The sequence below is a fragment of the Camelus dromedarius genome, chromosome 7, assembly GCF_036321535.1.
Source record: "Camelus dromedarius isolate mCamDro1 chromosome 7, mCamDro1.pat, whole genome shotgun sequence".
Taxonomy (NCBI): Eukaryota; Metazoa; Chordata; class Mammalia; order Artiodactyla; family Camelidae; genus Camelus; species Camelus dromedarius.
This window is the reverse complement of record NC_087442.1, coordinates 13,350,208-13,364,132: the sequence shown is the minus strand read 5'-3', so window position 1 is coordinate 13,364,132 and position 13,925 is coordinate 13,350,208. Positions and strand designations below refer to the sequence as shown.

General features: G+C 41.9%; 1 protein-coding gene across 2 annotated transcripts in view; it reads right to left on the bottom strand.

The window, feature by feature from the left end:
* Nucleotides 1–10,973, bottom strand: part of ZC3HAV1 (zinc finger CCCH-type containing, antiviral 1) — a 52,470-nt gene extending 41,497 nt beyond the window's left edge. For both annotated transcript variants that reach the window (XM_010983178.3, XM_064487325.1), the window contains exon 1: nucleotides 10,285–10,973. In XM_010983178.3, the coding sequence (XP_010981480.2) occupies nucleotides 10,285–10,592 (308 nt within the window). In that variant the 5' untranslated portion in view covers nucleotides 10,593–10,973. The remainder of the gene's footprint in view (nucleotides 1–10,284) is intronic.
* Nucleotides 10,974–13,925: the final 2,952 nt, after the last annotated feature.

Genomic DNA, 13,925 nt, shown 5'->3' with positions numbered 1-13,925 from the left:
GTCTATTACATAAGAGTAACAGACATGTCACCTTAACTTTGGAGAAATGCAATACTTTTTTCATCATTTTGTCACTATGCACTGAAGAATCCATTTCTCTCTGACTCTCTCAAACTCTGAAGCCACATCTGCCAGGAAACTCACCCCCAGATACTGTTTCTGAAAGTGTGGTTCATGAAACCCCTTCAGAAGATGGTTAAAACACAGATTCCCAGGCTCCAATTCACTCCTTCTGAACCAGAATTTCTGATGTGTGACCTGGGACTCTGCATTTTAATAAGCTCTCCCCATGTGATTCAGATATACATCAGAGTTTGAAAAGCAGTGCTCCAAAGCTGGGTACTTCCTACACTCCAGGGGCTACCTAAGAAGGACCCATCAAGATATGGCGAAAGTGTTACAACTCTTTATATTTACTTTGTATGAAAGCAAGTAAAAAATTATTGCCTGGGCTAAAAGGAGTGGAGGACTCGGGAGGATTAACTGGTTAATTTAGAAGAGGCGCAAGAGAACCTTTAGGACTGATGAAAAATTCCTGTATGCTGATCATGGCGATGGTTATTTGGGTATATCCATTTGTCACAACTCTTCAAACTGTTCACTTTATTGTTTTTAAATATAGTTTCCTGTGCTATATAGTAGGTCCTTGTTGTTTATCTATTTTATATATAGTAGTGTTCATCTGTTAATTTCAAACTCCTAATTTATTCCTCCCCCGCAAACTGTACAATTTAAATATGTATATTTTATTGTATGTAAATCATACCTCAGCAAAGTTGATTTTAAAGTCCATTTAAAAGGCAAAAAATTAGTAAATGTTTAATATACAAACGAAGAGTTATACCATTATATAAACTATTTTTAAATAAATATATACATAATAGGAGTACCTGCTCGAAATGTTCTCTAATGACAGGGGTGAGGAATCAGAATGTTTGGGAACCACTTCCCTAGATGACCTCTCTTAATCTGAAGCTCTGAGTTGGTCTCAAAGATATTAAAATTCTCAGTGGGGACGCATTAAAAGATCATGAACAAGGTCTCTACTTTCTTCTCGCAAACTGAGCCCAGCTCTCCTGCCCCAACTTGGTCAAACTGATTTCTAAGTGGGCCTGAAACCCTAGGTCCTTCTATATTCTTTTACTCCTTTTCCGCCCCCATCTTGGGGCCTTACCAAGTCCACAGCAGCCTGGAGGTAAAGATCACAGATGCCAGTTTGGAAATAAATGTGGTCAGGAGCAGTAATCAAGTTAGAATCCTTTTATGGGAGGAAAACAAATCTATACTTGTCTTAAATGTTTAATTCTGCTGTCTCTACATTATGTAAAAAGTAGAAAATATTTTATCTGAGGCTTGTTTGTCACCTTTTTAAGATTTCATCACGATCCACAGTATCATTTATAATGCCATTAAGTTTCTTAGTTCAGTTTCTGCTGCCGAAATTGAAAGTGAAATTTGGTCACATAGTCAAGTAAACATGAAGCAAATCTGAAAAGAGAACAAAAATTCCCAAATGATTCATATGGGGGACACACCCCTCTGTACTGTGATGTCACAGGAAACAGCAGGTCTCTAAGGTCACCAACCTGACAAGGAGACTCCATGGATGCAGCACGATTAGTAACAAAAGGAACTTCCAGGAAGACTCCTTCTGGGTAAATTCACCCCGCACAAATGACACGTAACATGCACAAGTAAAAGCAAACCTTGAAAAAGCACGATGCTGGGTGAAGAAGCCAGATACAACAGGACAAATATTATTATGATTCCATCTATAGGAAACATCCAGAATAGGCAAGTCCAGGTAGACTAAGTAGATTAGAGGCTGCCAGGGGCTGAGGAGAGGAGAGAATGAGGAGTGACTGCTGATGGGGGTGGGGTTTCTTTTTGGGGTGACGGAAATGCTCTGGAACTAGACAGCAGTGATGGCTGTACAACACCGTGAATGTACTTACTGTCACTGAACCATACACTTTAAAATGATTAAAAAAAAATACAATAAAGGCTATTACAGATAAAAACAGAGCCCTAAGAGGCCAGAAAAAGAAAAATGCAAAAAGAAGCAACTACTAAGAATTAGACACCAAGTAAGACAAACTTAAAAAACAAGCATTATGGGGGAAGGTATAGTTCAGTGGTAGAGTGCGTGCTTAGCACGCACAAGGTCCTGGGTTCAATCCTCAGTACTTCCCTAAAAACAAATAGATAAATAAACCTAATTACCTCCCCCTCCCCCACCAACAAAACCAAAAAAAAGTATATGAAGGATGTGAAAAAGAATTTTTTTAAAAAAGCATTATGACTTAAAGGGCTAGAGACTGAGAATATTTCCAGCATCGACACCACAATGAGGTACAATTTCACATTCCTTGTATTGGCACAATTTGTAAAAGACTGATGGTATCAATTGGCAAGGATATGAAACAAAGGAATGCTCATATTTTTCTGGGGGAATAAAATTTGGTATACATGCCTAGAAAGCAATTTAGTATTATCTCCTAAAACTTAGATAAATACAGAAATTCCACTACTAGGGACCTAGGTAACTCTTCAACATGTCCACAAGGAAAGATATACCAAAATATTAGTTTGTAATAGCAAATACTGAAAACAAGCTATATTTTAATACAAGAAAATTGATGTATAAATTGAGTACCTTTGTACAAAAGAAAGCTATACATTTGACTGAATGAGAGCAGTCTCTCTCCTTAAATTTGTGAGGTTTAGGGCAAAATAAAATGCAGTCCCATGCACTAAGTGTCTAAACACTTAAAAGTAATTAATCAAGCTAAGAAATGGTTCAATAAAATATATTCTCTCTTCCTATCTTGACAAGCATCATTTTATAATGACCTAGAAGGCCAAGTTCAAATCCAGAGTTCTTGGGGAGGAGGGTGTAGCTCAGTGTAGAGTGTGTGCCTACCATGAGTGAGGTTCTGGGTTCAACCCCCAGTACCTCCATTAAAAAAAATATGTAAGCCTAGCTAACCCCCATCTCCCCCAAAAGCCCCCAAAAGCCCCCAAAACTAGAATTTTCAGATGACTCTGATAGGATACAGTAGAATGAAGAAAGTCAGCCCTGGCTCCTCCCTCTGACCCACGACTTCTCTTCTCCCCCCAGGCTCTGTGCCACACTGCTAGTGCCACCACACAGAGCCAATGGACATGCCAACCTGTACATCCAAGTTCCTTCCACATATAGGAAGATCCAGGGACAAAGCCCACCCAGGCTCTGGAAGTGGGCTTGAGAATTCTAGGGTCCTGGGAACCCAGAGGATAGTCTAGAATGAGGATGGGGGCCACAGGTTCTAGATGAGCATGATTCCTTAACCCCACAGACTCCTCAAAAAGTGAGTAGGGATACAACTGGAGGAGGGCTGAAAGTAGGACCTGTAAGGCGGAGGGTCCCGAGCAAAAGTCCATCCTGCCTAGGTCTCAAGGTGGTACAGAAACAAGACTGTGTATTACAGTTAAGTCTCAGGGACATCATGCTGTGCAAACAAGAGCAAATAAAGCAAGTGTCTGCATACCTAGCACGGACGTTATAGGCTTGAGAACAGACCAAAAATTCTAAATATTGCTTAGAAATAAACATATATGTAGAAAAATAATAAATGTGTAGAAAAAACACCAAATGCAGTACAGTGTTGTGGGATTTTAAATTGGTAGAACCACTATGGAAAACAGTATGGAGTTTCCTCAAAAAATTAAAAATGCAACTACCATATGATCCAGCATCCACATACATATCCAAAGGAAATCAAATCAGTATCTCAAAGAGATATCTGCACTCCCAAGTTCAATGCAGCATTATTCACAATAACTAAGATGTGGAAACAATCTAAGTGTACATCTACAGGTGACTGGATAAAGAAAATGTGGTGGTTTATATGTATAAAGTGAAATATAAGTCAACCACAAAGGAAGGAAATCCTGCCATTTGTGACATGTATGAACCTAAAAGACATTATGCTAAGTGGAATAAGTCAGACACAGAAAAACAAAAACTGCATGATCTCACTCCTTCATGGAATCTAAAAGTCAAACTCAGAAAAAGAGGGTAGAATGGTGGTTGACAGAAATTTGGTCAGGGGGTTGAGGGTGGAGGGATGTTGGTCAAAGGGTATAAACTTTCAGTTATCAGATGAATAACTTCCAAAGATCTAAGGTATAGCATGGTGACAATAGTTGATAATAATGTATGCTTGAAACTCACTAAGAGAGTTGATATTAAGTGTTCTCACCATCAAAAAATGGGCATAAATAGATAAGATGATAAACAGGTTAACCAGCTTGATTGAGGGAATCATTCACAATGTAAACATATATTAAAATACCACATTGTACACCTTAAATACATATACAATGTTTATTTGTTAACCATACCTAAAGCTGGCAATGTTTACCTCTAGATATCACCTCTATAATGGGGGCGATAATCAAAGATGAGAATTTGGAGGGGTTAAATGTGTAATAGTCTATTTCTGAAGCAGATTTGTGGGTACACAGATATTTACGCTTTATATATTTTCATGATTTAAATATCACATAATTAAAACTTTAATGAGAAAATTCTTTTAAACTAAAACAGTAAGATACCATTTTATACCCTTCCAATTGGCATATATCAAAAAAGTCTGATAATACCAAGGGGTAGGGGGCCATAAAATGGGGAGACTGGGATTCTCAAACATGAAAATGTAAATTGGTACGACCACTTTTAACATTAATTTGGGCCACCCCTCTCTCTCTCTCCCTTTTCGGAGGCAGCCCACACTCTGTCTATGGAATGTGTACCTACTTTTAACCAACCCCCACACCTTGTGGCCTTTCTCTTGCCATTCAATGTATCTCTCTGAATAAATCTACCTTCACTCAACAGTGGCTCGCACGTGAATTCTTTCCTGCGCGAAGCCAAGGACCCACACTTGGCGGGGCACGTCCTAGGGGCTCAACCGAGACCTGTGAGGCCCTCCTCACACCCCACATCCTTTTTCCTGCATCATATCTCTGGCGCCCAACATAGGGCACTTACATAAAGAAACAGGACTCAAAGGGCATAATCTCGATCCGCCTATTGGGTTACGGCTCCCCTCTCTTCGGAGGGTGGCAGGGGGTTTCTCCCGTGCCATGCCGATTCAAGTAGCGCTTAGGTGGCGGCTGACGCTGCCTGCAGGAGCTGGCAGAGACCAGCTCTCTAGCGTGAAGGAGCCCACCGAGCCTCTGGATCTTTTCGCCTCTGGATCTTTTCTTTATCTCCTCTATCGCTCTATCTCTTCGGACTCGAGAAGATCCACCAAGTCGACCACTCCGACATCCAAATTAAGACCACGTGGCAAGTAATTGGCAACCTGATTGGTCTTTTGTCGTTATAGAGTTTTAAACTGCTGTTACAAAGGTACTCCATCATCATAAGAAAATTATGAAAGCGGTTACAACAGTTCCACATCAAGATAACGGCTATGTGAGTGGCTATGTGAAGATTCTAGTCCATACCGCACTTGGATGCAAAAACAAAAGGCTGTCCTGCACCTGGGGCCCCTAGATTAGGCATTCAGAGATTTTTACTCCCTGATAGCCTGGGTCAACACCCCTACTCAGCCTGGAAGTAGTTTCAGAAGATGAACCTTCGCCCCTCTGCAACCCCATAAGATTATGGGAGTAAACTCTCTAAGAGGGGAATGAGACAGGATGGAAGAGGGCAGGGCACAGCCATTCAAGGAATGCCACAGCAATTAACATCAAAATGGTCAGACTCGACCCCCAGTAGGCCTTGAGGCACAAAATAAAGAGATTTAAGTTCTAGCTGATCTTGAGCTTCATTATACACTTATTATAATATATTAACATGGTGAATAACACACCCACGGGCACCATGGCAGTCCCAAGGCTAGCCACAAAAGGTCAAAGGTTGGGAAATGGCCAACTTCCTGGGAATCCCAGCCCCTTCCCCAAAGACTGGTCTTTCTACTTAAGAGCATATGAAGCCACCAAGCCCATAAAAAGCAGCAACACGGCGCCTCAGGCCGCCCCTCTCTCTCTCCCTCTTCAGAGACAGCCTGCATTCTGTCTCCGGAATGTGTACCTACTTTTAAACTGAGCACCCAACCCCCACAACTTGTTGCCTTTCTCTTGCCTTTCAATGTATCTCTCTGAATAAATCTACCTTCACTCAAAAAACAAAACAAAACAAAACACAACATTAATTTGTCAGAATCTGGAAAAGTTGAAGTTGTGCAACCATTCAACCCAGCAATTTCATTTCCTAATGCTCTACCCTGGAGAAGTTCTTGCCATGAGCACCAAGAGACACGTATATTTTTGGCAACTTGATTTGTTGTAGCAAAAAAACTGGAACTATTTCAAATGCCCCTTATTGCAGGAATAGGTACTGAATTATGGCATAAATCATATGATGAAATACTATACAGCTGTTAAAATGAACAAACTACATCGTATTAACACGAATAGATCTTCAAAACATAACACTGAGTAAAAATTCTAAAACACATAAAACAATACTACATTTTGTATATGAATATAAATACGAAAGGAAATTACAAAATCACAGAAGGGCAGGATACACGCCAAAATTATGACTGGGTTGCTTCTGGGGAAAGAAGGGAGTCAAAATAAGGAAGAGAAAAAAATAATAACCTTAGGCCTATTATGATTTTTATTTTACTTTTAAATAAAAGAAGCAAAAATGAAAAATGTAAACATTTTTCAGAGGGGTGAGTTATAAGCTTATTATACTATATATTCTTTGATATAGTTTAACTTTTGTATGTTACATACTCAGAATAAATATACTCTGATGCTTGTTATACTATTCTTTGCACTTTGGGTTTTTTTTTCCCCTTCGATTTATGAAATAGTCAACTAATTCTCTTTGCATCTACCCACCCCCACCCAAAGTTTCAACTAAGCAAACGGGAAAAGCATACAAACAGGAAAGAGCCAGGAGGAAACACCCACATTAGCAGAAACCACAAAGCTAGTTGAAGACACTCTGAGAGCCTGCTTTCAACAGTTAAACAGAAATCATGGTTGCAAAAAACATATCTTGAACTTGAGTTAATAAAAGATGACACTTCAAACAGCTACTACTTGACAGCACAAGTAGCTACGTTAAGAAGTCATGCAGATCTGAGTCCAACACTAACTTTGCCAGCTATCTGCTATGTGAGCCTTTCGTAAAATTCTAAATAGCTCTAGGCCTGAGTTTCCTTACATTAAGATGGGACTTATAACACTTCCTTCAAGAATCATGGTATTTGTGGATACCACCCCTAAAGTGCTTACCATAGTGCTTAGTAGTTTAGTTATTTGCTCAACAAATGGTAGTTATTATTTGTGTCAGACCTGGGATTAGAACTCCACGTGTGAGCATGTATTTCAGCAAAGAAATAATACTCAAATTGATGCACCAGAACAAACAATTATCCAAAACTGAAGCAAGCCCTGTTATCAACCAAAATGTATAGCTAAAAGCAACGCAAGAGAAAAGATGGGAACTGCAGAATTGATAGGAGAAATCCCATCTTTAAATACTAGTACTACAGAGGAAATTTTAGAAGTCCAGCAAAAGGCAAACTGTCCCTACACAGAGAACAGTTTACTAAATGGATCAATAATCTCAGTGTGGGTATCAATTGATCAACAGATCCCATCAACGTGTAATCCGCAAAGAAAGTCTTCACTCCCACATGTCAAGTTTTAGAAGACAAGGTTTTATAATCTGCTAAGAGGAGAATATTTTTAAAACATACTTGGGGGGAAAACCATATTTTCTAGGCTTTGAGCCAAAAGAAAAAAATTCTCCCAAGGGTCTTTATTATGAAGACACAACGTATACTAATGGATTAAAAATTCATAATTCCCAAACTCAAAAGTGATAAAAAGGGAAATAAAAAATATGACTAGGTCAATAAATGTGAGAAATAAGAATTTATAACTCAACTAAAAAAAAATAAGACTTCAATGAATTCCCCAGAGAATCCATCCAAACTTGCATAAATTATCCCTATATGTACTCTTTTAAAATACAGAAAAGTGAGGGGTTAACTATCTAATTTATGAGTTTTAAATGGTTTTGATGTTTCAAACTAACAATAACAAAATAAAAATAATACAAAAAACTAAGGTATCTAAACATATTGTATATAACAAAGGTTCTAAATATGTTAGATAGGTCACATTGTGAAACAATTATGGATTATATATGTGTAGGGTTTTTTCCCTGAAAATGCAAGTCAGACTATAAGGCAGAGAAATTTAAACACCAGCTGGATATTACGATATTAAAGTTGTAACTGAAAAAAAAAGTGATCATTGCACTGTGGTTATATCAATAAAATAGTCCTTAATTTTTAGAGATACTGAAGTATTTACAAAGCAAATAATCTCTCGTATTTGGTTTTTAAATAATACATTGGAGTTGGGGACAGGGTTGGGGAGGGGAGAATAAATAAAACAAGACTGGCCATATTTTGAAAACTGTTGAACAGAAACGATGGGCATATGGGGGTTAATCATCCTCTTTTCTCTACCTTAGTAAGACTGAAAATATAGTGAAAAACTATATATATAGTGAAGAAGCATATGTATTTGAAACTAAAAGCCAACACTATTTTCACAACATAATAGGAAAGACAACAAAGCTTTCCATCTCCTTTTTTATTTGGTACAGTGCTAGAATTGTCCTTCCTTTTTCTTACTTCCCTCTTTTCCTCCTTCCTGGTTTCATCTGTTGCTGACTTAGATGACTCCTTCCATACACGTAACTTCCTGAAACTCAGAAACACTTTCAAATCATTGCCTCACAACATACTCAATTAATATTTTTTTAATAACAACGGAACATGTGTTTTAAATTTTAGTTTTTATCTAAACAAAAAAAAATTTTTAATTATCTCACCTACCTCACTCATTTAAAATATCTATCTTTTGTATGTTTTATCACACACATATTGGGAGTGAGTGATCGAAAGTTACTTGCTAATAAGTGCACGCTGGAAAGTCTGATGACCACCATTTTGGACACTGACACCACTTAACGTTTTTAAGAAAGGGCGAAGTGTAAAAAGTACTACATCAAGAAAAATAATTTAGCAGAAGCACATACGGATAGAAAAGATTGGGAGAAAGACTACAGTCGGAGAAAATCATTCATTAATTCACCAAGGCATTTATTTAAAAGTGGGATGATAAGCAAGAACCAGACAGGAAAGAGACGGGACCCGTCAATAAAAGGACTTGGTGGTTAAGGTATTGTGACGGAGAAAGAAGAGGTTGAGGAGGAGTGTCAGAGACCCAACCCTGGTGGGAAGAAGATGAGTTTGACCCATATTGGCAGGATATTCAGGTACAGCTGCTCCTCAGATTCCGGGAGCAGAAAAACCAGGAAGGCCCGGGCAGCGGGTGTACATAAGGAGGCCATCTTTGTAGACGTGACAACTGAACCCAAGGAAGTGAGCGCTCTCAGGGAGAGACCTGGAAGACAGGTCTCCAAGTTATCGAAAGGCTTAACCCAAACCTTGAGGCATACCTATATTCAGGAGGCGGAAGAGAACAAGTGGCAACACATAAGGAGCTGCCTGGGGGGTACGCCTCCCGGCTCCCCGAGTGGGCGGTCAGCGGTGCGGGCCACTGCGGGGACCGCGGGGAAGGGGCTCTGGGAGAGGACCCACCATTGGTAACCTTGACTAGGACATTCTGGTCTGGTGGTGCGGACCGACGTCAGAAAAGTGAGAGGGGAAAGGAGGCGGCTAGGAATGGAGGGCCAAGCAGAGACCCGCAGCTCCCTGTGATGAAGGCACATCCGACTGCAGGGAAAACCACAGAACGCCTGCGGGGGGTGGGGGTGGGGGGTGCGGTGGGGGAGGTCGGGGGGGGGGCGGAGAGGTGGCAGAGTGGGAAAGCCAGGATTCCACAGAGCGGAGGCATTTTCTTTCCTTCCCAAACCTGCCTCCAAAGTCTCTAGGCCCTGGCTTTCCCAAAGTACTACATCCTTACGGAGGTGGGGAGTTAATCGTAGTCTTCACCGGAGCAATAGCGCGCTAGCCATATTCGAGGAAAAGTGTGAAGGCGCTGGAGGGAACGGAACCTCCGAGAGAAGCCCCGACTCAGCCAGAAGGGGAGCAGAGAAGTGAGAGGCAGGAGGAAAGAGGCTATCGAGTGCGAGGTCCCCTCGAGGGCGCGCCCCTACCCGGAGCCTCCCCCGCCACGACGGTCCTCCCGGACCCGGACCCGGGAGCCGCCCCTCCGGCTCCGTGCACTCACCGCTCCGACTGCGAGTAGTGGCAGCGGCCCAGCAGGTTGAGCTTGCAGAGGTGCAGGTTTCCGCACGGTCTGTCGCAGTACTTACGACGGCAGACCCGGGCTCGAGTGGTGGCCAGCACGTATCGGGTGACCCCTTCCTTGCTGCCGGTCTCCAACACCACGAAGCGATCGGGCCCGGCCGCCTCCAGCACCTCGCAGAGCTGCGCCTCGGAGAGCTGGATCTCCTGGAGCAGCGCGTTCAGGGCCATGCGGCCCCCGTGAGCGCACAGGATTTTGGTGATGAAGGAGCACACCCCCGGGTCTGCCATGGCGCGCTGCGCTGGCCTGGCCGCCGCTCGGGACTCGAATCCGGAGAGAATCGAAACTTACTCGAGTCCCGGGGGCGGGCGCAGGCGGTGTCGGACTGGGCGCGCCTGGAGCGAGCGTGCGCTCTCCGCCGCGGTTAGCTGAGTCCAGCGGTTTCGGTTTCCTACTAGCCTTGGGTCGAGAGGCCAGATCTCATCCACCCGGTCCCTGTGCCAGATTTAAAATCAATCGCAACCAAGATCGAATGGAAAGAGAGCGAACAAGCGCGGGCTAATCTGCCGGCGACCGCGGAGACCGCCAGATGGCTCCCTCTTGGTCCTAGGCTCGGCTAGGGTCAGGTTCCCCAGCCGGGGACCGCGATGCTTCTTCGGAAAGAAGAGAAACTAAAAATGATCTTGGGGCTCTGGTGGAGTTTTTATACGTCAGCCAAAGTGGCGAATGACGCTTCTTGGGAACTCCCTTGAGAAATCCTCTGTTCTCCACCCGACCCGTTCCGGAAAGAACAGACCCAAGTGAGCACTTGCTCCGAGCTGGGCACCCTGCCTCAGGTGTTAGTGAATCTTCGCAACAATTCCATGAGTTAGCTATTGTTATCCTCACTCTACTTGGGGAAGTAACTTGAGCAAACATAGCCGTCAAGCTGGAGCTGGCATGCTACCCGAGATTCCCCAAACCTGGCCCCCAGGCTCCAGATAGTGGTCCGCCTGGCCAGGATCGATGTGCACTTTCTCCCACACCACCCTGCCTTCTCAAAGAATAAGAATTGTCGCTCTCCGTCTTCTTGGCTTTCTCATGAGCTTATTGAAGAACCAGTTCTTGACACATTCTTGCCTGTCTACAATCGCTAACAGAGGTGCCCCGACACCGTTTAATCCCTGATAGCCATCAGTCACAGTGGGGCATACTCGGACATATCCTGAGACTTCAGACAGGTTCCTCCCTCTGGACACCTGGACAAGATCTTTTCCTCCTGTGGGTACCCACGTGGACCCCCAGGGTTGGTATAAAGATTATTTTAAAGTGAATACGTTTGATCTGCTGGAGATGCAAAAAGAAATTTTATCTCAATTTCTCTTAATCTGACTAAAGCAGAGCCTCCAGAAAATATAGCTACCTTTAACCCCCTTCCAAGGGAGTTTCCTGCTTATTCAGTTGCCCTGGAGACAGGATGCCCATTGCCATTAGCATCAAAAAATAAAAAAACCCAATAGAACCTTCCATACTCTCCCACTGAAGTCCTTTTAAAAAAAAAAAAAAAAAAAAAACTCCTTTTGTTAAATTGAAATACATAAAGTTACCTCTGGCTGTTCCAGGAGGGTTCCATGATTGAAAGTTTCCCTCATTCCAATGCTAAATAAATCTGTCTTTTCTCCTGTTGGTAGGCCTATCGTCAGTTAATTTGCAGGCCCCAATCACTGGACACAAGTTGGAAGAGGAAAAGGTTTTCCTCCTGATACTCCCAAGAGAAATAAATGGGTCATTGATCAGTTGTCAAACCAGAAAGTCTTCAAAATGATTAATGGGAATTCTCCTTAGATTGCTAATTCATGGTTGATCAACTGTCTCTCGGGAATAGAGTACTTCGGTATGAAAACCAGCCAAAGCTGGGTCCCATCCAGGTCAGATCATCCGACTTCTTGTTCCCTCTAGCTATTATTTTACAGTTGCTGTTAATCCACTTGGCCTGATTTGTGGTCTGACAGGTTCCCAGGGACTGGGCTTTCAATAACAAATCAATTAAATTCACCATAGGATCTTCTTACATTAGTTAGTCACTCCGAACATACAGAAATTTAAGAAATAGTCCCTGCACTCAAGGAGCTTATGTTTGGGAAGACATGAAAAGACAGTAAAACAGAAAGGAATCCGTGGTTAAATGCTGCAACAGGTAGAATGCTGCATAGGAGCCTGGATGGGCTACAGTGATTGGGAATAGACATGCAAAATACCCCTCAATTTAAGGTCTTAAGAAACAATGTAAGGGGTTGTGGAAAGGGGGAAAAGCAGACATTTAAGAAATTTGTTTTGTCACAGGTTGGGTTCTCCTGGAAGCATTGATATGGAGTTAAGAGTACAGAAGATTTCCTGGAGTGTAACACTAGAGAAAGTCCAGGGAGGAAGCACTAGTGGTGTGTAGGAGCTCTCTGACTGCGATGCAGACCTGACAGAGTCTCTGTGCCTAGTGGGAGCAGGAGTCTAGCCTTGGGCAGAAAAGCCTAGGCCCTTGTACCACTGCCTTGGTAGGTCATTGGCAGGGGCCACTGGAAAAGAGCATGACTGCAGCTCAATCACTGGGGCGAATCCTGAAGGAGCTGGAGGCTATCAGCTAAACACACTCCTTGCAGCTGGACAGCAAGCCCTGGCTTGAAGGGAAATCTGAATGACACCCTGTATTCATCCTAGTCTATCCTTTGTGCCACGTGGATCTGTTTCTCCACCTGTACTCAGGAAACAACTTTTTCAGGGCTCTGATAAGTCTCTCTTCCTGAAAGGAAACTTAGAAGAGGGAAATTAATGAAATGAAGTATAACCCTTGTCACGGAAGTTGGTTGAAGGACCACACCCGGTCTTCACATTTCCCTCCACAACTGTCCGTTTCTTTCTCTCTTTTTTTTTTTTTTTTGTTTTTGAAGTATAATTGATTTACAAATCGTACAGCAAAGGGATTCCATTATACATATATATATACATATCTATAGTCTTTTTTTCCAGTTCTTTTCTATCATAGTTTATTGCAAGATGTCGAATATAGCTCCCTGTGCTATAGAGTAAATCCTTGTTGTTTATCTATTTTACATATGGTAGTGTGCATCTGTTAATCCGATACTCCCAATTTATCCCTCCCCTCCCTTCCCTTTTGCTAATGGTAAGTTTGTTGTCTATGTCTGTGAGATCTTTTCTGTTTTTGTAAATAAGTTCATTTATACTACTTTTTTAGATTCCACATATAAATGATACATAATATTGTCTTTCTTTGACTTACTTCACTTAGTATGATAATCTCTAGGTTCATCCATGTTGCTGCAAATGGCATTATTTCATTCTTTTTTACGGCTGAGCAGCATATATATATATATACACATATATAATGGAATACTATATATAATGCCATATCTTCTTTATCCAGTCATCTGTCAATGGACACACAGGTTGCTTCCATGTCTTAGCTATCGTAAATAGTGCTGCTATGAACATTAGGGTACATGTATCTTTTTGAATTAAAAATTTCATCTTTTTTGGATATATGCCCAGGAGTGGGATTGCTGGATCATATGGTAAGTCTATTTTTAGTTTTTTAAAGCCTCCATACTGTTTTCCATAGTGGCTGCACCAAT